The sequence below is a fragment of the Paramormyrops kingsleyae genome, chromosome 6 (genome assembly GCF_048594095.1).
Source record: "Paramormyrops kingsleyae isolate MSU_618 chromosome 6, PKINGS_0.4, whole genome shotgun sequence".
Taxonomy (NCBI): domain Eukaryota; kingdom Metazoa; phylum Chordata; class Actinopteri; order Osteoglossiformes; family Mormyridae; genus Paramormyrops; species Paramormyrops kingsleyae.
Genome location: NC_132802.1, coordinates 36316879 through 36337087, shown reverse-complemented (window position 1 = coordinate 36337087; position 20209 = coordinate 36316879). Strand labels below are relative to the sequence as shown.

General features: G+C 42.1%; 1 protein-coding gene across 1 annotated transcript; it reads left to right on the top strand.

Moving 5' to 3' along the window:
* The first annotated feature begins 183 nt into the window (after positions 1-183).
* nt5dc2 (5'-nucleotidase domain containing 2) lies at positions 184-16036 on the top strand. Its single transcript, XM_023819320.2, has 14 exons — positions 184-712; positions 2685-2869; positions 3114-3188; positions 3422-3477; positions 4383-4476; positions 5350-5478; positions 6656-6716; positions 8017-8119; positions 8357-8458; positions 8758-8839; positions 13056-13142; positions 14327-14467; positions 14638-14702; positions 14828-16036. The coding sequence occupies exons 1-14, from the start codon at positions 346-348 to the stop codon at positions 15087-15089; spliced, it is 1809 nt and encodes a 602-aa protein (XP_023675088.1). The 5' UTR covers positions 184-345; the 3' UTR covers positions 15090-16036.
* Positions 16037-20209: the final 4173 nt, after the last annotated feature.

Genomic DNA, 20209 nt, shown 5'->3' with positions numbered 1-20209 from the left:
ACAAAACTTAAAACAGATTCTGGATTTTACACCGAAGACGCGTATTGGGCAAAGCGACATGTAAACATACCTCTGAAACATTCACAAGTGCCTTGGAAAATTGGCCTTCAACTATTGGGCAAAATCAAAATCAGTCACGGTCTTCCCTCTATTTCATTGGTTTGACGTCGTCTTTTTCTTTTGCGCCCGTCATTTTCCCCGCGGGGGTAAATGTTTTTGCCGCTGCTATTATTCATTCAGTACTGGCTAAGTCAAAAGAAGGAAGGTGTGGAGTCACGTAGGTGAAAAGATCATTTCCAACGTGTGATTTCAAGTTTTATGTCAGTTTTCGAATATTGACTTAAAATGTCCTGCAAGAAATTAGGAAAATTAGGCTCTGCGTGGTGGCAGAAAAGTAGGGGGACCACGCCTTTGTCAAGATATGCAAAAATTCAAGCTTTTGCGTGTGGAAGCCTGGCCTCTGGTGGTTTGGATAGCAATGGGGGGAAATGTTGCAAAAACGGCCCTAACAGCGAGTCGAACCCAAGTACAAATGGAGTGTCCGTTCCTCCGTCGTCTTCCTCTCCGGCTCATAGGCACCATGTCGTGGGCAAGAAGCGTGGCGAAGAGTCCATCGGTGCATCTGGACGCTCATTTTCCTCCACCGCTCCTAAGATCGACCCAAAGATCTACTTGTGGGCTCGGTATAACGAAATGAAGCGGCTGGTGCACGGTACGTGGGAAAAAATCGTATTTTGCACCTTGTATATTTGAAGACAGTAATATTTGCCATTTGCACACATGTCAGTATTATAGTAGAGCCGCGTCGCCTTACCGTGGTTTGCTAACGTTAGTGTAAATTCCCTACGTACTTTTTTTGTACCTTAACTTAAAGAGTTAAGCTTTAGAAACTATATTGTATCCGTCTCACTAAATCACATTTTGCACATAGTTCGAGGATATCCCTCTTTATTGTCCACACCAAAGCAATAAATGGTGCATATAGTGTAAATGATTTTGGTAAAAATCTCGATTTCTAAGAAACAGTTAGGTTTTACCGGATCAATTAAAATTAAACCCGTTTCCTTTTTAATCAAATACTATTTGCATAATTTTCAGAACGTGTAATATGATGTTCTATACTAACGCTTCCCGTGCATTTTTGGATCAAAACAATATTGTTGTATTCATTTCTTTTAAAAAGATAATTACGTTTTCCAACTAAATTGGTTTATCTACGGATTTACATGGTGAGCCTTGAAGATTTGTCTCCGCTGATTGTCGTTGCAAATAATCAATCACCTTAGAAAACCAGGAGAAAGTAGTAAACATCCTCTTTTAACTACAAAGACACTGGTCCTGTGTAGTCTGTCTGCCACGTCCCCATACTGCCATTTGCTCGTCGGTGCAAGGAAATCAAATAAATGTTCTTAAGGAGGCAAAATGCACAGTCTCGTTGACTTTTGCTGCCCCTAATGTGAGCATTGCTTACGTAGATTTGGTGAAGTCGTTGATTGTTTTTTTCTTTTGCATGCGCAATAAGCAGTGAAGAATACGTTGCATTCTTGCAAAAAAACCGGAACTTACTGGATCAGCATGTACCGTACAATATGCACACTTGTGGGTGGTTTGTGACACACCTCTGCAGATCTGTTTACATCTTTTGTTGAATTTAAACCCGTGGAATTAATCTAGGGGAAAAGATTAAAAAAATGTGCTTCTGCACAAGTCTATCTGGAATTTTTAAAGAAGTTTTAGAAATTTAATTGTAACATAGATTTGGGGAACGATAACGTGAAACTTGAGTGTTATGTTTTTCCCTGTGTATTGATGCAGTTCAAACAGAATATGTGTTTATAATTTTTTATTTTATTTTTTTGAATAATGGCATTTACCTTACTGGCACGATGTATCAGAATTACACACTCTTAATTATAAAACAAGTGCTACTTGTATGTAGCTCTCAAATTTTCAAGTATGCATTTTTTTTCTCTAAAATTGCTTCAAACCAATTTTTCTCTAATACCCTCCAGTCAAACTGCAATAACATGATTAATTTCACGACTGTGTGTATATGCTTTTTATGTACAGTACTTGCAGCATTTCTAGTTCATACCAAAGTCTGCATGCTTACCATAACATTTAACATTGACTGACATTTATGTGGTGTTTCATATGATTTGTAATGACATTTTACAGTGTTCAATTTGGGGCAGTTCACAGAATATTATGAACACATATATTTCAAATGTTTTTAATTCGAAGGAGTGTGTGTGTGTGTGTGTGTGTGTGTGTGTGTTTAAAGCTTTGTTGAACTAGTGATCCTTTAAGCCATGGTGATCTATAATAAAGTTGAAAGTAACAAGTGCCTTTACCTCATATCGTGTTCTTTTGACATGGTGTATTGTTTATGTGCGTATTCGGCCTGTCTGTGAAATGGCTTACAGTGGAAGCAGACCATTGCTCTGTGGGACATTTTTCTGCCCTTGTCCCATCAGTGTGTGGTTTTCTGTCTATCGGAAATATGTTATAAATGCTGTGGTATTTATGTAGTGACTGAAGGTCCCCACGCCATCTCTGCAATATCTGATGTGTCTGTAGAGATAGTCGAAGGCCCTTAATCTTCCAGCAGCAGATTCCTGCTGCAGCTTGGCGCCCATGCAGGTGGGCTCTTTCTCACGCATGTGTTCTCGTCCTACCCGCAGACCTGATACCTCCTGGTGTGTGCAACCTGTTAAATCCCTCGACCATTTACGCCAACAATGAGGTCAACTTGGCTGAGGTGGACATCTATGGGTTCGACTATGACTATACACTTGCCCTCTACTCCAGCGCTTTGGATGCCATGATCTACAACAAAGCTCGAGACTTTCTCATCGAGCACTACAAGGTACGCGCTCCACTATCGCACAGCCAGATGTTTTTGAAATCTGCGATGGTCGGGGTTTTCTTACCGGGCAGGGCTAACAATGCATTTTCATACAACCTTTCAGTATATTGATGGTTGACATGTAGCCTAGCCGTACCCCCCTGTTATTCGCTAACCTGCGTGTCTTATCACTGGTTGAAGTGCAGAGCCTGGAGCTGTAGATAGGTTCCATGACGTCACATTCTGAATTTTCCTACTTTATCAGTATCCGCAGGACATTAGCAAGTATGACTATATCCCCAACTTTGCAGCACGGGGCCTTCATTATGATATTCAGAAGGTAAGTCGGTTTGTTTTCTGTTTATTGCAGACACTGCTTGGTTGATTAAGCAACATCCTCATTTGAAACTTTGAATCTGGGTAACTGACATGACACACATTAGTATGTACGGGTGAGCCTTCTTTAAAGATTGAAATTATGCCATCACCATAACTGTTAATGTGGGCCACTTTTAATATAATGCTTAAACTAGTTTGTCCATTCAAATAATGAATGCACATTTTCTTCTGCAGGGGCTCTTGATGAAAATAGATGCTTTCCATTACATCCAGCCGGGGACAGTGTACAGGTCAGTGGACAACAGGTCCACCGCAGAAATAACTGACGCAGAAAGGCTGCATGTGCGTCGAGTCACGTCCCCCGGCGCCCTTAGTCACACTGTGACTCAGTGAAACACCACTCCGTTGCTGCTGTTCTGACCCCTGCAGATTTCCCAAATGCAGGAATCTTCACTGCGTCCGTTTTGGTAGTGGGGTTCCGCATTCACATTTTACTCCAATGGTTTTGGGGTAATGTGTGGCTCTGCAAGTTAGGAATCTTTACCCTTGTCCAGTAAGGCACCCGTTAGAATCCTGCGGCCAGCAGAGTAATTGTACCATTGTTGGGCCCTTCCCACGGCCCGTAATCCAAAAACAGCTCCAGGGTGCTAAGTAACTGTCTGACCTTCTCTCTCACCCCAAGCCTGTATATGTGTGTCTCAAGGAGAGCAAGATGGAATTTGTCAAAATAAGAATTCTTGTGCTCCCGTACCTGTATAAATGGCAAATAAATAAATGGCAAATCATAATACAAGTAAATTTTATTTTGAAGGCAATATTCTGCCTAGTCAAGAGACGCCACGTGATCTATACTAGTCAGTGGTGGAGATTTCAGGTCCAGAGAGTACAAATCCAGACCGAGGTTTTGTTTCAACCAACCGGCTGAGTACTCTGTTACTGTGACTCTTTATACTCAACTGGTTGGTTGAAGACCCACAGATTGTCCATGTTTTTGCTCCATCCAAGCTCCCTACCAGATAGTCCACAAAACTTGGACTGTCTGTGGGTCCCTGAGGACCATATTGGCAAATGCTAATATAATTTAATTACACACACAAAATACCAGTGGAGATGAAATGTTTTGTTCTTCTCTACCATTGCCTGCTTTATAACCATTCAACATTTTTTTTTTCCTCCATCCCCGGTCTCTGCACAGAGGGTTAAGTCCGCTTTCTGATGAGGAAGTTCTGCGGCTCTATGATGGCACGCATCACGTTCCTCTTCACCAAGTCAGCGGCTTCTACGGCAAGGCAAGTTGGCCGTCGTGATTAAATCTGTCGATCATTGTGGGTGGGGTTTTTTTCCTTTAGTCAGCCTCCGTTTAACTTCATATACAACTTCTCCATGCGCGTAAAAGTTTGTTAGCGTTTTAATTGTTCCCAACCTGGAAATAAAGTATGCGGATTCTCACATTGAATTCTTCTGATTACTATTATTATTAATTTGTTGCATTATTTGCTTTGTTCCTGCCCCTGCTTTTTATTGATCCATTATAAACCAATACATTCTAAAAATGCCTTGTCTGACAAATCTCCCACAATGACAAGTAAGACATTCATTCATTGACAGATGGAAATGTTGTCTTTGCTGAACACACCCAGAATTCTTTAGAAAAACCACAAAAAATCTCTGTTGCCAGGTTACATATTTAAACTCTCCACATTAAGTGGCTCAAAGTTCTTGCTTAAATTCTTATTTGTAAGGCTTTCCTAGGGAGGAAAGGGCTCTCATGTCCTCTGGTCATTCAGAATGTCATTGTCATAGCTCTTTCTACAAACAAGCAGGAATTTGTATGTGTAAGAGTTGACTGGCATTGTCAGTCAGCCAAATGGACCAAATGTTTATTTTATGCAGCGTTTTTTTTTTTTTTTGTGTGTGTGTCTTGCTTATGAATTCATACGACTCGGTACGACTTCGGAAATGTGACTGTGTTTTTCCTCGCTTCCCTGTCCTTGCATTATAACTGAAATGTTTTTTTCTATTCATTGCGCCTATTCCCACCGTTCTCCAGGAAGGCACAATGTTACACTGCTGCAAATCCTTTAAAAATTGCTATGTTACATTGAGTCTCTTATTTATGACTCCTTTCTGCTCATTGCACATTTGCTTCTTTCTCTCTTCAGGGCCCTAAAATGAAGCAATTTATGGATGTGTTCTCCATCCCAGAAATGACTCTCCTTGCCGTTGCCAATGACTACTTCATCACCAATGACATAGACTATGATCCTGTGCACCTCTACAAGGACGTGTCTGTGAGTGCATTCGTATTCATCAGACTGTGAGGGGCTGTGTCCTTCCTGGGTCTCCATGAACCTTGTGTTAATTGTTTCACTCGGAAGTCACGCCGACAAATGTGAAAGAACAGGGAAGAAAAGGGGAAAGCAGACTGACTTTCACTACTAAACTTCTCTTACAACTTCAGTTGCAATTTATTTACTTAAAACCCTCACTCCTCCTACCACAAAGAACGTTCTTTATAATTTTTAAATATTAGTAATCTGTTCGTTCAGCTGCCACAATCACATGTCTAGTTTACTAAGAAACTTAGCTCGATTTAAATGTTCCATTACTCTGCCGGCTTTTTACTTTATTTGTAACGCTTTGTTTCTCAAACTGCTAATCTGTTGGTGGTACTCTCTCTCCATTTAATGTCAGGCCACGACAAATAGCCGTTTTCTTTTGCGTATGGGGTGAAAGAGCGTCTTTGTCCTTCCTGATCTGGTAGTTTGAGCGCCAAGGCAGCTGAAGTCTCCACTTTCAATTCTGCTTTTTCCTGGCCGCGAAGAAGGGAACCTCCCCGCGTGCGGCATCCATGCGAGCAGTGAGCAGGGTCTAAGCCAGCCGCGGCGGTCTGTCCGAGCCGCGGCGGTCTGTCCGAGCCGCGGCGGTCTGTCCGAGCCGCGGCGGTCTGTCCGAGCCGCGGCGGTCTGTCCGAGCCGCGGCGGTCTGTCCGAGCCGTGTTTGCTCAGCCGGCCGCTGCGAGCGGAACGTTGTGTTCCAGCTCCGCTATAATCTCACCAAAACTTAGTCTGTGTAGATGCCACGTCTGATTACACACGCAAACTTGTTCTGGCCCCCGTATCAAAAATTGCAAGGCTGGGCGTGAGCGCAAGGAAATCTGGAAAGAATTTCCTGGAACTAAGGCTATTTTTCTAATGTTTATAAACGCGGACGGTGGGGAAGCGCTGGCACTGCTTACATGTGCTGGGCTTGGGAAAGAACAGTGACAACAAAACTGCTTGTTCAGCTAAAATTGTGTTACACTTTAAAAATTTTACAACAGTCATTTTTAATTTGAAATTGATATTTTATGTAGCTATAATTTTCCTTCCCGCCTGCTCAGGTTTTCGTTTTCTACTGAAGCCGTGAAATCCCACAACGCAGACTTTATTCACTTACTGAGTGGTCTTAATGACTTTTATCTTCCAGGATGCTGTAGGAATGGTACACATTAAAGGCTACATGTACAAGTGGATCATGCAGGACCTGGGTGAGTCAGGCCCTGTCTGTGCTGCTCTTTCCCGCAGCTTTGTCAGCTATACACTGTAAATGTCAGTTGGGAACAGAACCTTACTGTGTGGTTTGTCTAAGCTATAATATACAGTGTTTCACCCGTCCACCCTTAATCAGTTGTCCAGTGCAGGGTCACCGTGATTATTATACAGAACAGATAATACCCAGCAGCTTAAGGTTAAAACCAGTGCCAGAAAAAGTGGACTGTGGAACAGTCTTTAGATGCAGTACATTCTAGTGCAGGCGTGGCCAATCTTACCCGCAAAGGGCGGGTGTGTGTGCAGGTTTTTGGGGTAACCTTTAGGTCAGCTGTTCAAACCCAGGTGTGAGGACTCTTCAGCCAATCAGTCCTCTAATTAGTAATCTAATTTGGGAGTTGCAGCGAAAAGCCGCCACACAGCGACCTTTTCAGGGTAAGTGCCATGAAATGCCTGTACTGAGAAGTACAGTAAAAGGAAAGATTGTAACACATGATCTAAAGCATATAGCAAAGGCTCAGGGAGAGTTTGCCACTTCTCTGCAGCCTTGGCAGATTCCATAATTGTCACAGTTTCTCTAAATAGCCCACTTTGTATCCTGATCTTGCAAAGCAGCCACAGCTTCTCATATGATGTCCCTGCAGCAACTGCATCCTCCTGATTGCATTCTTAAGCAGCTCCAGTTTCTCCTCGCCAGTCAGAATGTTCCTCTAGCGCTTTGTAAACCCAGTCATGGTGCTGTGGTGATACCCAAGACAAATAACACTTGATGAGTAATGCTACAAAACTCTAGCAAGGGCTGGACTTCAGGGATCTTTGTTTGAGTTTGCTGTTCGACTGTCATTGTGAGAGTCTGTACTGTGGTAACAGCATTTTAAATAATGAATACACTTTCTAAATATTTATTGGAGGGAAAAATTGTGAATGATGTTGTTTGAACGCCAGATCCCTCCCCCCCAATATTAATGTTGCCCCTTTGCTTTCCTAATCACTGGGTAAGTCGTGCTGGTATGTGTGCGCACCCACTGAATTTCAAATGTATGCTGAAACATGGTTAACTATACAGACCTGCTCAAAGTCCGTGATCCATAATCCCATTAAGGCTGTAGTGTTATTGGTAAGATAATTTAACACCGTCTCCCCTCCATTTTCTCCCAGTGATTTACTTCCTTTGGCCTAAATGGTTACCTTCTTCAAGGGGACTGTTTTTCTTTGACTGACACACTCAGCTAGAGCAGGCGATTTGCCATAATGATATTGCAGATTGTGTCCTTAGTCTGCTGTGTTCCTCCATCTCAGAAAAGTACATCCTGCGAGGAGACGAGACCTACGCCGTCCTCCACCGGCTGGTCAGCAACGGCAAGAAGCTCTTCCTCATCACCAACAGCCCCTTTAGCTTTGTGTGAGTGTCTCCCCCCCCCCCACTGAAGGTGCTATCACTCTCAGCAATCGTGTGACACTTTCAGGTAAAATATCTGGTTTTTGTGTTTCGGCTAAGAAAACACTCAAGTGTCACCACTGAGTTCTCCTGCTAATTGAAACTTAATAGGGATCGGCGTTTTTACTTTTTAAGTTTGACTGTTTACGTTTTACAAGTATTTTTGAAATATGTGTAAATTCTTTGTGCCTCCAATCAAAGGGACAAAGGCATGAAGTACATGGTTGGAAAGGACTGGAGGGATTTCTTTGACGTGATTATAGTTCAGGCCGACAAACCGCACTTCTTCAATGATTGTGTAAAGTAAGTTTCTTGCCTTTCACAGTAATGCTGAGAAGTTGTGATGTTTGTAAACAGTACCTCCAGCATTCTTATGCTTACCCATGCTCATGAGTGTTTAAGTGTATATCTATATTTTTTAACCGTCTGCATGTGCACTGTAGTTATCAGATTTGATAAGCTTTTCAGCAATACGGGATGCGTAACTGGATTTTGGTGGCACAGGATTGTACTTGTACTCTTCTGCGATAATTTAGATCATGTCGACACGACACAGAAAGTAAAAATGTGCTCATGGCTTTTTTTTCGCTTTTGTTTTGCAGGCCGTTCAGGCGTTTGGACAGCAATGGTGACCTTCAGTGGGACAAAATCAAATGTTTGGACAAAGGCCAAATCTATAAACAGGTGGGCAGAGTTGGGAGACCATGACCGTCAGCTACTCCTCCATGCCAGAGGAGCAAAGGTGGGAGTTGAGGGGCCGAAAGTTCCCCGGCCCATTTGTGGCCCAGTACCAAGTCTTCCAAAGGCTCTGAGAAGTAGCTACACAACGTGATGTAAACACAATTGGGTGTGAAGCGTAGAGATGAAGCTCATTAGTGGAATGTTTACAACTGACTTGAATCTCTGTCCCCTCACAATGGCTGGGACTTTAGCTCTGTAGGTAAGGTTGTAACCTCACAGCTGATTCATAATTCTGCATAGTCTGCATCGTGGGTAGCCATGTCAGACCGTGCAACTCCTCAGAAAAGTAACTTCAGGCCTCGGGCTACGGCGTTAAGGTATACCGTAGGGTACGTGGCTCAGCCATTCTGACCACGTAGACAAACAAACAAGTCCGCCTTCAGCCGGATTGAGAGCTTGATTCCCTGCCTGTGATCATACCTCTTGCCTTAGTCCTCCCTGCTCTGTACGTTCTGTAATAAGCTCGAGATCACAATGACCCCAAATTAGATGATTCGGTTTGGAATTGAAGGATCAGTGATCTTAAAGTTTGGTGTCCTGGCTGATATGTAACGGCTTACCACAATATAAAGACATTTATTAGCAGCTGTGACGCGAACCCCTTCTGTAATGCCGTAGAACAAAGAGAACCAATAATCATGCTGACATCAGAAGACGGCACCCTGTAGAGTGTTGAACTCCTTGCCCTGTGGGGAACTGCAAGGGTCAGAATTTATAGCTAGGTGCAGCATCAGCCCCCCCGACCACCCCCCCCCCCCCCTTTATTTGTGTTGCACAAAAATAAAGGGCAACCTGAGTATATTATACAGGCTTCAAAGAGAGGCTTGGGACGCTTGCTTGATTCCGTAAAATATTAAATTGATTTGTTTAAAATCATTACTTTTATTCATTTGTTTACAAAACCTATATCACATTAGAAACAACCAGCAGTTTTAAGTAAAACATTAATTTCAAGCAATAATAAATTAAACACAAATTATAGTTCTAAAAGAGCTATATCATAACATATATCATTGACAAGCAGTCTCATCTGGTGCTTTTTAATTAGTAACACCTTTGCAATAACCTAACACCAAACATTTGTGTTTGGTGTTGCTTTGAGAGCCAGCGACTGCAATTGCAATTAATAGCAAAATGGCAAGAACAAAACTGAATGAGTTGGTCAAAACAATTGACTCTATATTCAGTGTCTGTATGGCAGGCATGTTAAACATTGCTTGTCAACAGATTTTTGTTATGAAACCAATAAATTCGCAACATTTTTATAGAATTTTTGTAAGACGAGACTTTCTGTGAGTACTGTACATAATACTATTATTATGATATTGCATAAGAAAAAAAATTCAAAAGATTACATCCTTTGCTGGTTTATTAATTCCCATAGGTAACTTTAGAAAGATGTTTTTTTGTGGTTTTATCCATGCATTGATACTCACAGTGGACAGGTTACGCTCCTTCAGTTTGACCACAATCATAAACCACCTCTCTTCACTTGATCTAAAAATCTAAAAAAAAACATACAAAAAGAGGCTGAGGGTTTGATTTTTCTCTTCAGCAATTAACAAAAAATTAATCTTGCTCAAACTTTTATGCAGTTAATGCAGTACTGTATTAAAAAAGAGATTTGGTTTATCCTGGTTATGAAGCATGCACCAAACACAATTAGAATCATATAAAATGTTTTATTTCCTTTGTGTAGTTTGCTAGTTTGTGTATTTAAAAAAACAGTTTTTGAATATTTGAGTATTGCTGATTTACGGAGAGTGCCGGACTTTTCATGGTTTCGGCTGATTGTACTTTTGCCGGCAGAGATTCCTCCTCCTCAATCTGTGCAGAAGATTCGCTTTAGACAAACACTTGTGGTGCCAGACGGCGTCATCCATCAAACTGCTATCTTTGATCTTGTGGTGTGGCTGGTCCTCACAAAGCATCTCATGACATGAGGCTTTACAGTCTGTCTCTGGCAACCCAGTGTTTCCCTCACCTTCTCTGAAACATGCATTTATTTTGCATTTTAATTTAAATTTGTTTAAATAAATTAAAAATTGCTTTACCACTCTTATAAAATTCTCTACCTTGTTTGTTGAGCACAGTCTCGTAAGTGATTAGGAGCACTACATATGGATTTTGTTAATGTTCTGAGATCAAGGGTGAATATGAAGCTGAAGTCAGTTGTACATGTAGCTATCATTGCACGTTGCCATGACTTGGACCACTGTATTCCCCAAGGTATGGATTTGGTCCGTTACGCCTTTTTGGTGTGTGGAAATGGTGCTGGCTGTCAGCCAGAGTAAACATGTGTCATTGTCAGTTGACGCACATTTTCTTTATATATCTCCAAGATTCATTTTCTCTCCCAGGTTACTGTAGTTTGGTCAGTTTTTTTTTTGCCAACTTTTCTTGCTGTGAGAAACAAGTAATCGTGATCGTTTCTCTTTCCTCAAAGCTTTTTGCTTGCATTCCTTGACTATTCTGTCTCGAAGCACTTGGATTAGTGGAGTTCTTTTATTTTTTCCTTATTATTGCAGCTGTTCATAGTTCTTGTTGGTAATTCTGGTTGCCATGGAAGCCTCTTAACCTTCCTCTAACAGTAGGTTTTCCTTACAGGCAGCTTTGAAAGGATCTAATTTGATACAAAATGCCTCTGTATCCCATTTCATGGTTTCTTAATCATGTTCATTGTTTCAACTTGTTTTTGTGAGTTGCTTGACAAATTTTGGTCGATACCAAAAAGTTGCGAAACCACTAAGTAATGTATTGGTTTTTAAATACGATTATATGGTGGTTAGTAATTGCCAGCCCCCCTGGCTTTTGAAGGAATCCTTTAAGGCTCTTCCTGTCTCTCAATGCTGTGATTGTTTCATGGAGGAGCCCAGCGCTCTTTCTGCTAAGCACCACGAGCCACGGGCTGAGTGACACATTCCTCAGGCAGATTGTCACAGACGGAGCAGGCAGTGGCATGAGCGACATCATCGCATGTCAGGCCTCCTTTGGCTGGGTGCATCCTGACGGCGCCGAATGAGGCCTGCTGTTCCTCTGTGGATGGGTGTCCGCCCTGCTGTCACCCCACCCTTTGGCTTTTTCTGCAGGCGTGCATCCTGCACGTAGCACCGGGTGGCATAAAGTGTGTTTTCTTTTCCCCTTTGTAAGTTACTGTCTAGGAAGCCAGACAAGCCTCTGCGACTTACAGCCGTCATTGGTTTGTTTTATTTATTTTTAAGGCATCAAATTTATTTGGAAACAGCCAGACATAATTAGGGAGCAAAAGCCAGCTTAAGTTTCCCCAGAGGGTAACCTTTGTTAAAGTGCATTCTTTGTGTGTGTGTGTGTGTGTGTGTGTGTGTGTGTGTGTGTGTGTGTGTGTGTGAGTATGAAATTATTTATAATTATTCATAATTTATATGGTTACTTCATTGAAAATTACTACACTTCCCCAGCTGTTTACTTCACTTGGCCAGCATGCATTTATTTAGCAGTAAATAAAACAGCTGATGTTTCAAACCTGATTCCTTAGACTGGCTCCCACTTTTCAGCACATTCAGTTATGCACCCCTCCCCCTTTCTGTTGCCGTGGCTTTCCCTGATTGGCCTGATCACCGAGCACATTGACCAATCGGATATCTGTTGCCATGTTCTGCTGCAGAGCTTGAATTATAGAAACAGCAGGCTTTTGGAGGTGATTGAAAGAGCATTGCTGTCACCGTTTATAATCATTTATCTGTTTGCCATTAGGGGACATTTCTCATAGGCTGTGTACCACATTTATTTTTCTCCATCCCCCATTAAGTTTTCCTGGACTGAGAAACTTGACTTTTTAAAAACATTTTGGGTGCTTTGAGTATAATCCTTAGAATTCAGAAGTATATAAAAAACAGAACTGGTTCATTTTAGATGCATACAAGTATGTGAAATTCCCATAGTATGTTACTGAATATCCCTGTTTGATACTACGATGTGTGAAATTGTCTACTTTTGAGTACAGTTGCATGTATGTCATACAATTAAAAATAATGGTTGGGGTAATTTTTTGGAAATTTTTAAATTTTAGAATACATTCATGAAAGTAGCTCAAATTTACTGTGCTTTGTATTTTATATTTACTTGCGTAATGCCTTTTCTGGCTGGCTAATGTTAACCTCTTTTGTTCCTTTTTTGTTAGGGAAACCTGTTTGATTTCTTGAGGTTGACTGGTTGGAGGGGATCCAAGGTATTCTATTTCGGGGACCATCTTTACAGTGACCTGGCAGTAAGTGTATTTCCCGCTCTGTCCGCCTGTTTTACTATGACTCATACGGACACGTGTCCATGTGTCGAGCTTCTCAACCTGTGTCGTCTGACATGTGCCTCTTTTGGGGAAAATATCATCCAGACCATTTTATGGGATCCCTGGAAACTCCAGGTTATTTCCTGTGTCCCATAAAATACTTTCACTTTGCATTATTAGCAAGGCTTTCTCAGCTGTCCAGGTCCCTCTGTATTGGTCTGGCAGTATCTTAAAACAAACACTGAAGTTTAAAAATAGATTTGGTAGATGCCCTGTGCACCTCATCTGGGCTGGAGTGTTTGAAATGTTCCGCCTTGTTTCCAAGCCGCATCGATCTCTCTGTTTGCCCAAGTTATTTGAGGTCATAGCGAAAACACTCTCTGAGCTAAATTTTGTTGCAATATCCCTTAAAAGTATTCTCCTAATTTTCTTAGGAAATGGTGCCATGTATTCTATTAGATTTTTTTTTTTAAATGGACTTGGTCACAAAAATGGAACTAAATTGAGATAAGTTCTTAACCCCTGGGGAAACTCTGATAATGTCAGAAGAGGACTGATGGAAGTGGAATATTAAACTGAAATTATGCTTAGCAGTGCTACCAAAGGAGCCGTGTCTGGAAAGCAGTAATTATTATTATGAAGAGCAGTTAAATTGATTGTAAGAATATAACTAGGTTCTTTAAAAAATACTGTTAGTAATGTGCGGTACAGTTCTGCTTCCCAAAGTAAATATTCAGCGTCCAAAGTACAACTGGATAAAAGGGGATTCAAAAGTGAATCAGAACTAAATTTCAGGTAAATTGCACATTGTCTACCTAAGTAATCATACATAATCATCATTATCCAAACTTAATAAAGCCACTGCATCACCTTTTCAGGCACCAGTAGGAAGGACAGAAAGTGAGGAATTTGGGTGGAATTGATTTGTGTCTAGTGAGTTGTAGGGTTGGGTGTTGCAGGTATGTGTGTGTGACGATGACACTTGGTCGTGATGCTGCGCCCATAATCAGCAGCTCGCCGGCTTCAGCAGAGTTTCACTGCCGGGCTCTTGAGCGAGGCCCGTAACCGCAGTCGCTCTAACTGGCTGACACTGCTTTCTCAACTATGTGTTGCTTTAGATAATAGTGTCTGCTGAGTTAATGTCTTCATTTCTCTCCCCTACCCAGGACCTGATGCTCCGGCACGGCTGGCGGACTGGGGCCATTGTTCCTGAGCTGGAGATGGAGACGAAGGTGGTGAACACAGAGCAGTATGCTCAGAGCCTGACCTGGCTGCAGGCTCTCACCGGGCTCCTGGAACGCATGCAGGTGCTTTGCTGCCGTCACTCAGTAACCGTGTTGCTCGCCTTTTAACCTACAGGCCCGTAAGCCTAAGTCTGTTGGTCTTTCGGTATCCTTGGTCGTATCCCTGTTTAATTGATTCGAGAGCAGTTTCAGAAATCTAATGCTGCTTTTGCCTCACCTCTGCCTGCTCTTAGCTGCATCGTGATCCTGAGTCCAAGAAGGTTCTCCAGGACTGGCTGAAGGAGAGGGAGGAGCTGCGGTGAGTTAATGCTTCCGTCTTCACGCACCTCTTCCTGACTTCGGTCTGTCCCATTTCCTGGGCTCACCACCTACGAAGGTAGGGGGGAAAGAAAAAAAAAACCCCGTCGACTCCTCTCTTCACAGGGCCGTGACCAAGAACCTGTTCAACCCTCAGTTTGGCAGCATCTTCCGCACCTGCCACAACCCCACGTACTTCTCGCGCCGCCTGTGCCGCTTCTCTGACCTCTACATGGCATCCATCAGCTGCCTGCTGAATTACGACCTGTCCTACACCTTCTACCCTCGCCGCACACCTTTACAGCACGAAGCTCCACTGTGGATGGACCAGCTGTGCACTGGCTGCATGAAGACGCCCTTCCTGGAGGAGATGGCCCACATCCGCTGAGACACACGTACTGGACACACTGTGTATTTATATATTTAATATATATACATACACACATACTGTTAGCAACACTTACAAACTGAAACATAGGTCAATGCTGCTCTTTGCCTGGGATGGTGCTATTGTACTTTGCAAGCAAGTCACAGGTTAGACAAGGTTTCCATTAATGGTTCCATTACTGGTAATACCTAAAAACAGAAATGGTCTCACTTCAGCGTTTGCTTTACTTTAAGTGCAGTATACACAGCTTGACTGTGGAAATCCAAATTATGCATATAGTTTGGTGTGAAACTGGACGTTGTTAGGTTTAAGACTCTCTGGCACTTTTGAACAAAATAAACGAAATTTCAGTGTCATTTTTTACCTTTTCCTGCCACTTCTCTTGATGCTGAACTTCAGCTTTTGAAAGCGTATACCTTGGAAACGTGCCACTAAGGGTGACAAAGTACGCATGAGTCTCTTGTTAAGCTAAAGGAGGGTTTGTGGGGCCGGCAGCTGGGTAATGAGCAAAGATCCAGCCGTAGAATAGTGTTGGAAAGGTATGTAGCATTGTGTTGTCGGGACAGGGAGCCAATGTAAGCTGGGTTACTGTTGGAGGGGGAAAAATATGAGCTGTAATTACCAAGAACTCTGCTTGCAAATGTGAAGTATTGCGATATTTTCTTGTGTTTACTGGTGATTTGGAAAAGTGTATCCGAAACATCTTTGTTTGAATCAAAACCTTGGGTTCGCAGTGGTATGTGGTAAGGTGGTGGTAGGGCGAGCAGCCTGCTTTAATAGCCTTTAGTATTTAACGTGAAACATGGACTTAGCATAGCTGCTGGGGGATGTAACAGCCAAATCCTATAAAAGCGCACAACATGATGCTAGGATTTTTTTTTAATACTTAATGTACTATATTCTTTGGATTTCTTGTTTGAGAATTCATAATAAAAGTTTTATACTGAGTCCTGTTTGATCTTATACAGCGTGATGCAAGTCTCTCCACGGAGCACAAATTGTCTCTCTCACACACACACACACACACACACACACACACTAGTGTCAAGGTTAATAGCATCCATCCGCCTCCCTTGTGGGATGTGGGTTTTGATGTAGCTGTTTGATTGTTTGCAGCCCAGATTGTCACAGGATGCCCTGTAAACAAGCCATAATTTAAAATCACTCTTTGTTTCTATCCTCTCCCTGCCCTCCAATAAATCATTTAAATATTAAAGCCCTAACTACGTCACCTCTCAAGTATCATTTTTTTTTGTTTTATGCACTAAATTGTGCTTAATTTTTTTATTACAAGTGAGGGCCTGCAGCCTGCTGAAATTACTTTAATTCCAATTTCATGTTTTTTTGCATATTACAGGTAATATCCATCTTCTGGCTGTTTATCTTTGGCAGGGCGGCTATCCCAATAATCACAGGGCACAATCACATCTGGGGTGTACACACCCACACAATAGGGTCAATTTAGAGATGCCAGTTAGTCTAATTATAACTCTGAACTGCGGAAGGAAATTACACAAAAAGTGCAGAACACACAGAGAGCAGAGTTGGGACTCCAAATCCCTCTCCTGTGAAACAACAGTGTGCGTCAGTATTTAAGGCTACTATAAATGTTTAATTCCCAGAGAAGTGTTTGCAGGATATGCTGCTTGGTTTCCCTCTGCTGGAATATTCCGGTACTGCAATTTCAAGCCCTGCAAATATAACTCCTGAGATAGCAATGTCTGCATTTGATGAAGACCAGAGTCTCAGTTTTAATATTATCTTCAAAATTTGTGATAAATCACAAATAAGAATGTAATATATGAAAATATTTTCTAATAGCTGCATAGGACAACCAGGTATAGAAAATGGATGGTTGGATGGACAGTGAGATATTTATACCCCAAAATATTCCAAATTAAAAGAAATAAGCAAAATATTTGGCATATTTGTGGTTTCTTTGATTTTTAAACACCAAATGAAAAGTTTGTGTTCTGAAAAGTTGAGCTGCTAAAATTATACGGTAAAAGTTTACTTACTAAAGTACATAAATATGTATACATAGATGAACGTGTAAACTATTATATACATATACAAACAGGAAGTGCATACAGATCTATATGAATGCAACTGATAAACAGAACATGACACAAACACAGCTGTGTAGCCTTAGAAACATTATGATGAGGATGACGGTGATCATTATCAATAATTTATACTAATACAATCATTTATATTATTGACAATAATCAAACTCACTAACCACCATTAACATTTGATGGAATTTATGTTTATTTGGTCTATCTATTTAAATATGACCTTATATTTTGTTTGATATGGATGTTCACATTTGAAATATTCACAGGTTTCTTCACACTATACCAGGGTAAAATATGGAGGGAAATCCCGGACATTTTTCAAAAGGAATTGCGTTTTCCATATGTGGACGCATAAAGTGTGACATAATTCAAATGCAATTGCAAATTTTCCATTAGCGTTTGCTTTTTCGCTGGACCGTATTTTAAACCACTGACATTGTGGCAGCGTATTTGAAACAGCGAAAATAACGGGACTGAATATTGTAAAGCAGAAATAAGAGGACTGAATGTTACTGCTTGAATAAAACACATGGAATATTTTCAACTGAATTTGTTCTTTTGAAATTTATTTTGAGGCGAAATTAAATTAACTGAATTCATGTGGTTGAATTATAAACATGCACTTTAAAATACGTATGTTTTGGAACTTAATTTTGGATTATTCGATAAGTGTAATTCAACGTGTTTTTTTCATCAACGACTTTTGTCATTAACTAACTTCCACACCCCTCTTGTGGTCGTCTACTGCGAGTGACGTCACTCCCCATACAATCACGCCCACAGTATAGACCCAACCCTGACCCTTGTAAGACATGGGAAATGCAATTGCAAATGGCCTTTGCTTTTTCATTTGAAATGTGGCAGTCAGTGTTCGTTCGCGAAAGCGGAAAAGCAAACGGTAATGCAAAATTTGCAATTTCATTTGAATTATGTCACACTTTATGCGTCCATATATGGAAAACGCAATTGCAAATGCAATTTGCAATTCCTTTTGAAAAATGTCCGGGATTTCCCTCCATAGTAATATGCTGTTCTCAAACAAATGCAACAAGACCAAGACCTGTGTGAAGCAATCTATATTCTGAAATCAGTCACTATGATGATGATATTTTATAAATTCAGCCTGTGTTGGCACTGCGAGTTCTACATATAAATCAAAGCAATCAAAAAGGGTTCCTTGGTACTACGATCTCTCATCCTGAGTCCCAGTGCCTTTGTCTACCCGGGAGATGATCCAGACAGGCAATCAATCTGTGAATTTCCAATCTGCCCATGTGTGCCAGCGCTGTAGGGGAGATGGGGGGGGGGGGGGGGGTTCTCGGCTGCTACTGCAGTGCAGATGTAACGAGCAGAGGCTGGAGCAATGAGCAGGGAGGGCCGCCGCCACACAATTACAATTCTCATCTCTCTGCCAAGTATTTCAGATCAGAAGCAATTACTGCTCTGCGCAGTTGCAGGTCGTTTCCATGCAACTGAAATGAACGAGCTGACAAGTGGGGAAAGGAAAGGCATCGGGGCCAGAGTCTGCCGGCTCTCCTGCACGGCACAAAATGGCAGCGGACAGAAAAACAGGCTTAGTGAGTGACCAGTAGTTGGCGGAGCCTGCTTGCAGGCTTGCTAACTGCTAACGACAGCAGATGGTATGCATGGTGTTCCCCTGCTGTTTACCACGTGCTGTAAATCATGTTTGTGCTCAGCCCAACTCTGCTAACTCTGCTGACTCATGACTCAAACGCCAGCATCGTTTTCTGATGACAGTAGAGGGTCTCATCAGTAGTAATGATTAGTCAGCATACTGACTTGAGGTGCAGTAGCTCATGGACTGGTGCAAAAGCAACGATCCGTCTTTCAACGTGGACAAAAACAGAAGAGGAAGTCCCAGGTTGTCCACTCCCCGTCGAACATCAAGGGATCTGTGGTAGAGAGAATCAGGGGCACCAAATTTCTTGGAGCGCACCTGGCGGAAGACCTCACCTGGATTCTCAACACCACTACCCTGGTCAAGAAGGCACAACAGTGTCTTGACATGCTGCAGTGGCTGAGGAGTGGCTCGCCACATCCTACAGAGGCACTATAGGGAACGTCCTGAGCAACTGCATCACTGCCTGGTTTGGGAGTTTCAAGGCCCTGCAGCGGATTGTGCGTTCGGCACACAGAATCATCAGGACCTCTCTCCTTTGCATAACGGATATTTCCCCCAAACACTGCACCGGCATGGCCTCTGCCAGAGGGTGCAGTTCTGCCAGGTTCAGCAACAGCTTCTTCCCAAAGGCTGTCAGGACATTAAATATCCCACTGTACCCATCTTACCTCACACCCATTCCTGAGACCCCCCCCCGCCAACTGACATTAGGTACTGTAACATTATCTATTCATTCCATTCCACTGCTTTTATGTTGCTGTATTTACATAGAATTCTTTTTCATTGTGCCTAGTCCCTGATCTGCATTTTGCACTTTAAGTACAGTCACTAGCAGTTCGTATGTTGCACTGTGGTCCTGGTGGAAACGCTATTTCCTATATACCTGCATAACCATGGAATTGCATTAAAGCCCACTTAACATGCCTTGATATAAGTATATATACATAATTTTCCATAACAGGTTATATAGCCTGGAACTGATCCCAGGAAGCAGAAGGTTCAAGACTGGCAGCGGTGGACATTTCAGGTCCAGAAAGTCAAAATCCAGACCAAGATTTTGTTTCAACCAGCCAGCTGAGTACTCGCACTGTGACTTTTTATGCCCAACTGATTGGTTGAAACAAAATCCTGGCTTGGATTTTTACTTTCTGGGTCTGAAACGTCCACCTCTGAAGACTGGGGACACTGGTAAGGATACCCGTTCATCAGAGGGTGCACTGCACTATGGGGAATTTAGAGACCACACCTAACTGCATGGCTTTCTAATGTACATGGACTCAGAGGCACCCACACATAAACAGAAGCTGCACATATAAAAATCAAATCCACAGCCCTGCAGCTGCCTAGGTGTGTGGGGGGGGGCAAACCAATGGAAATTGACTGTCAGCTTATAAGATGTT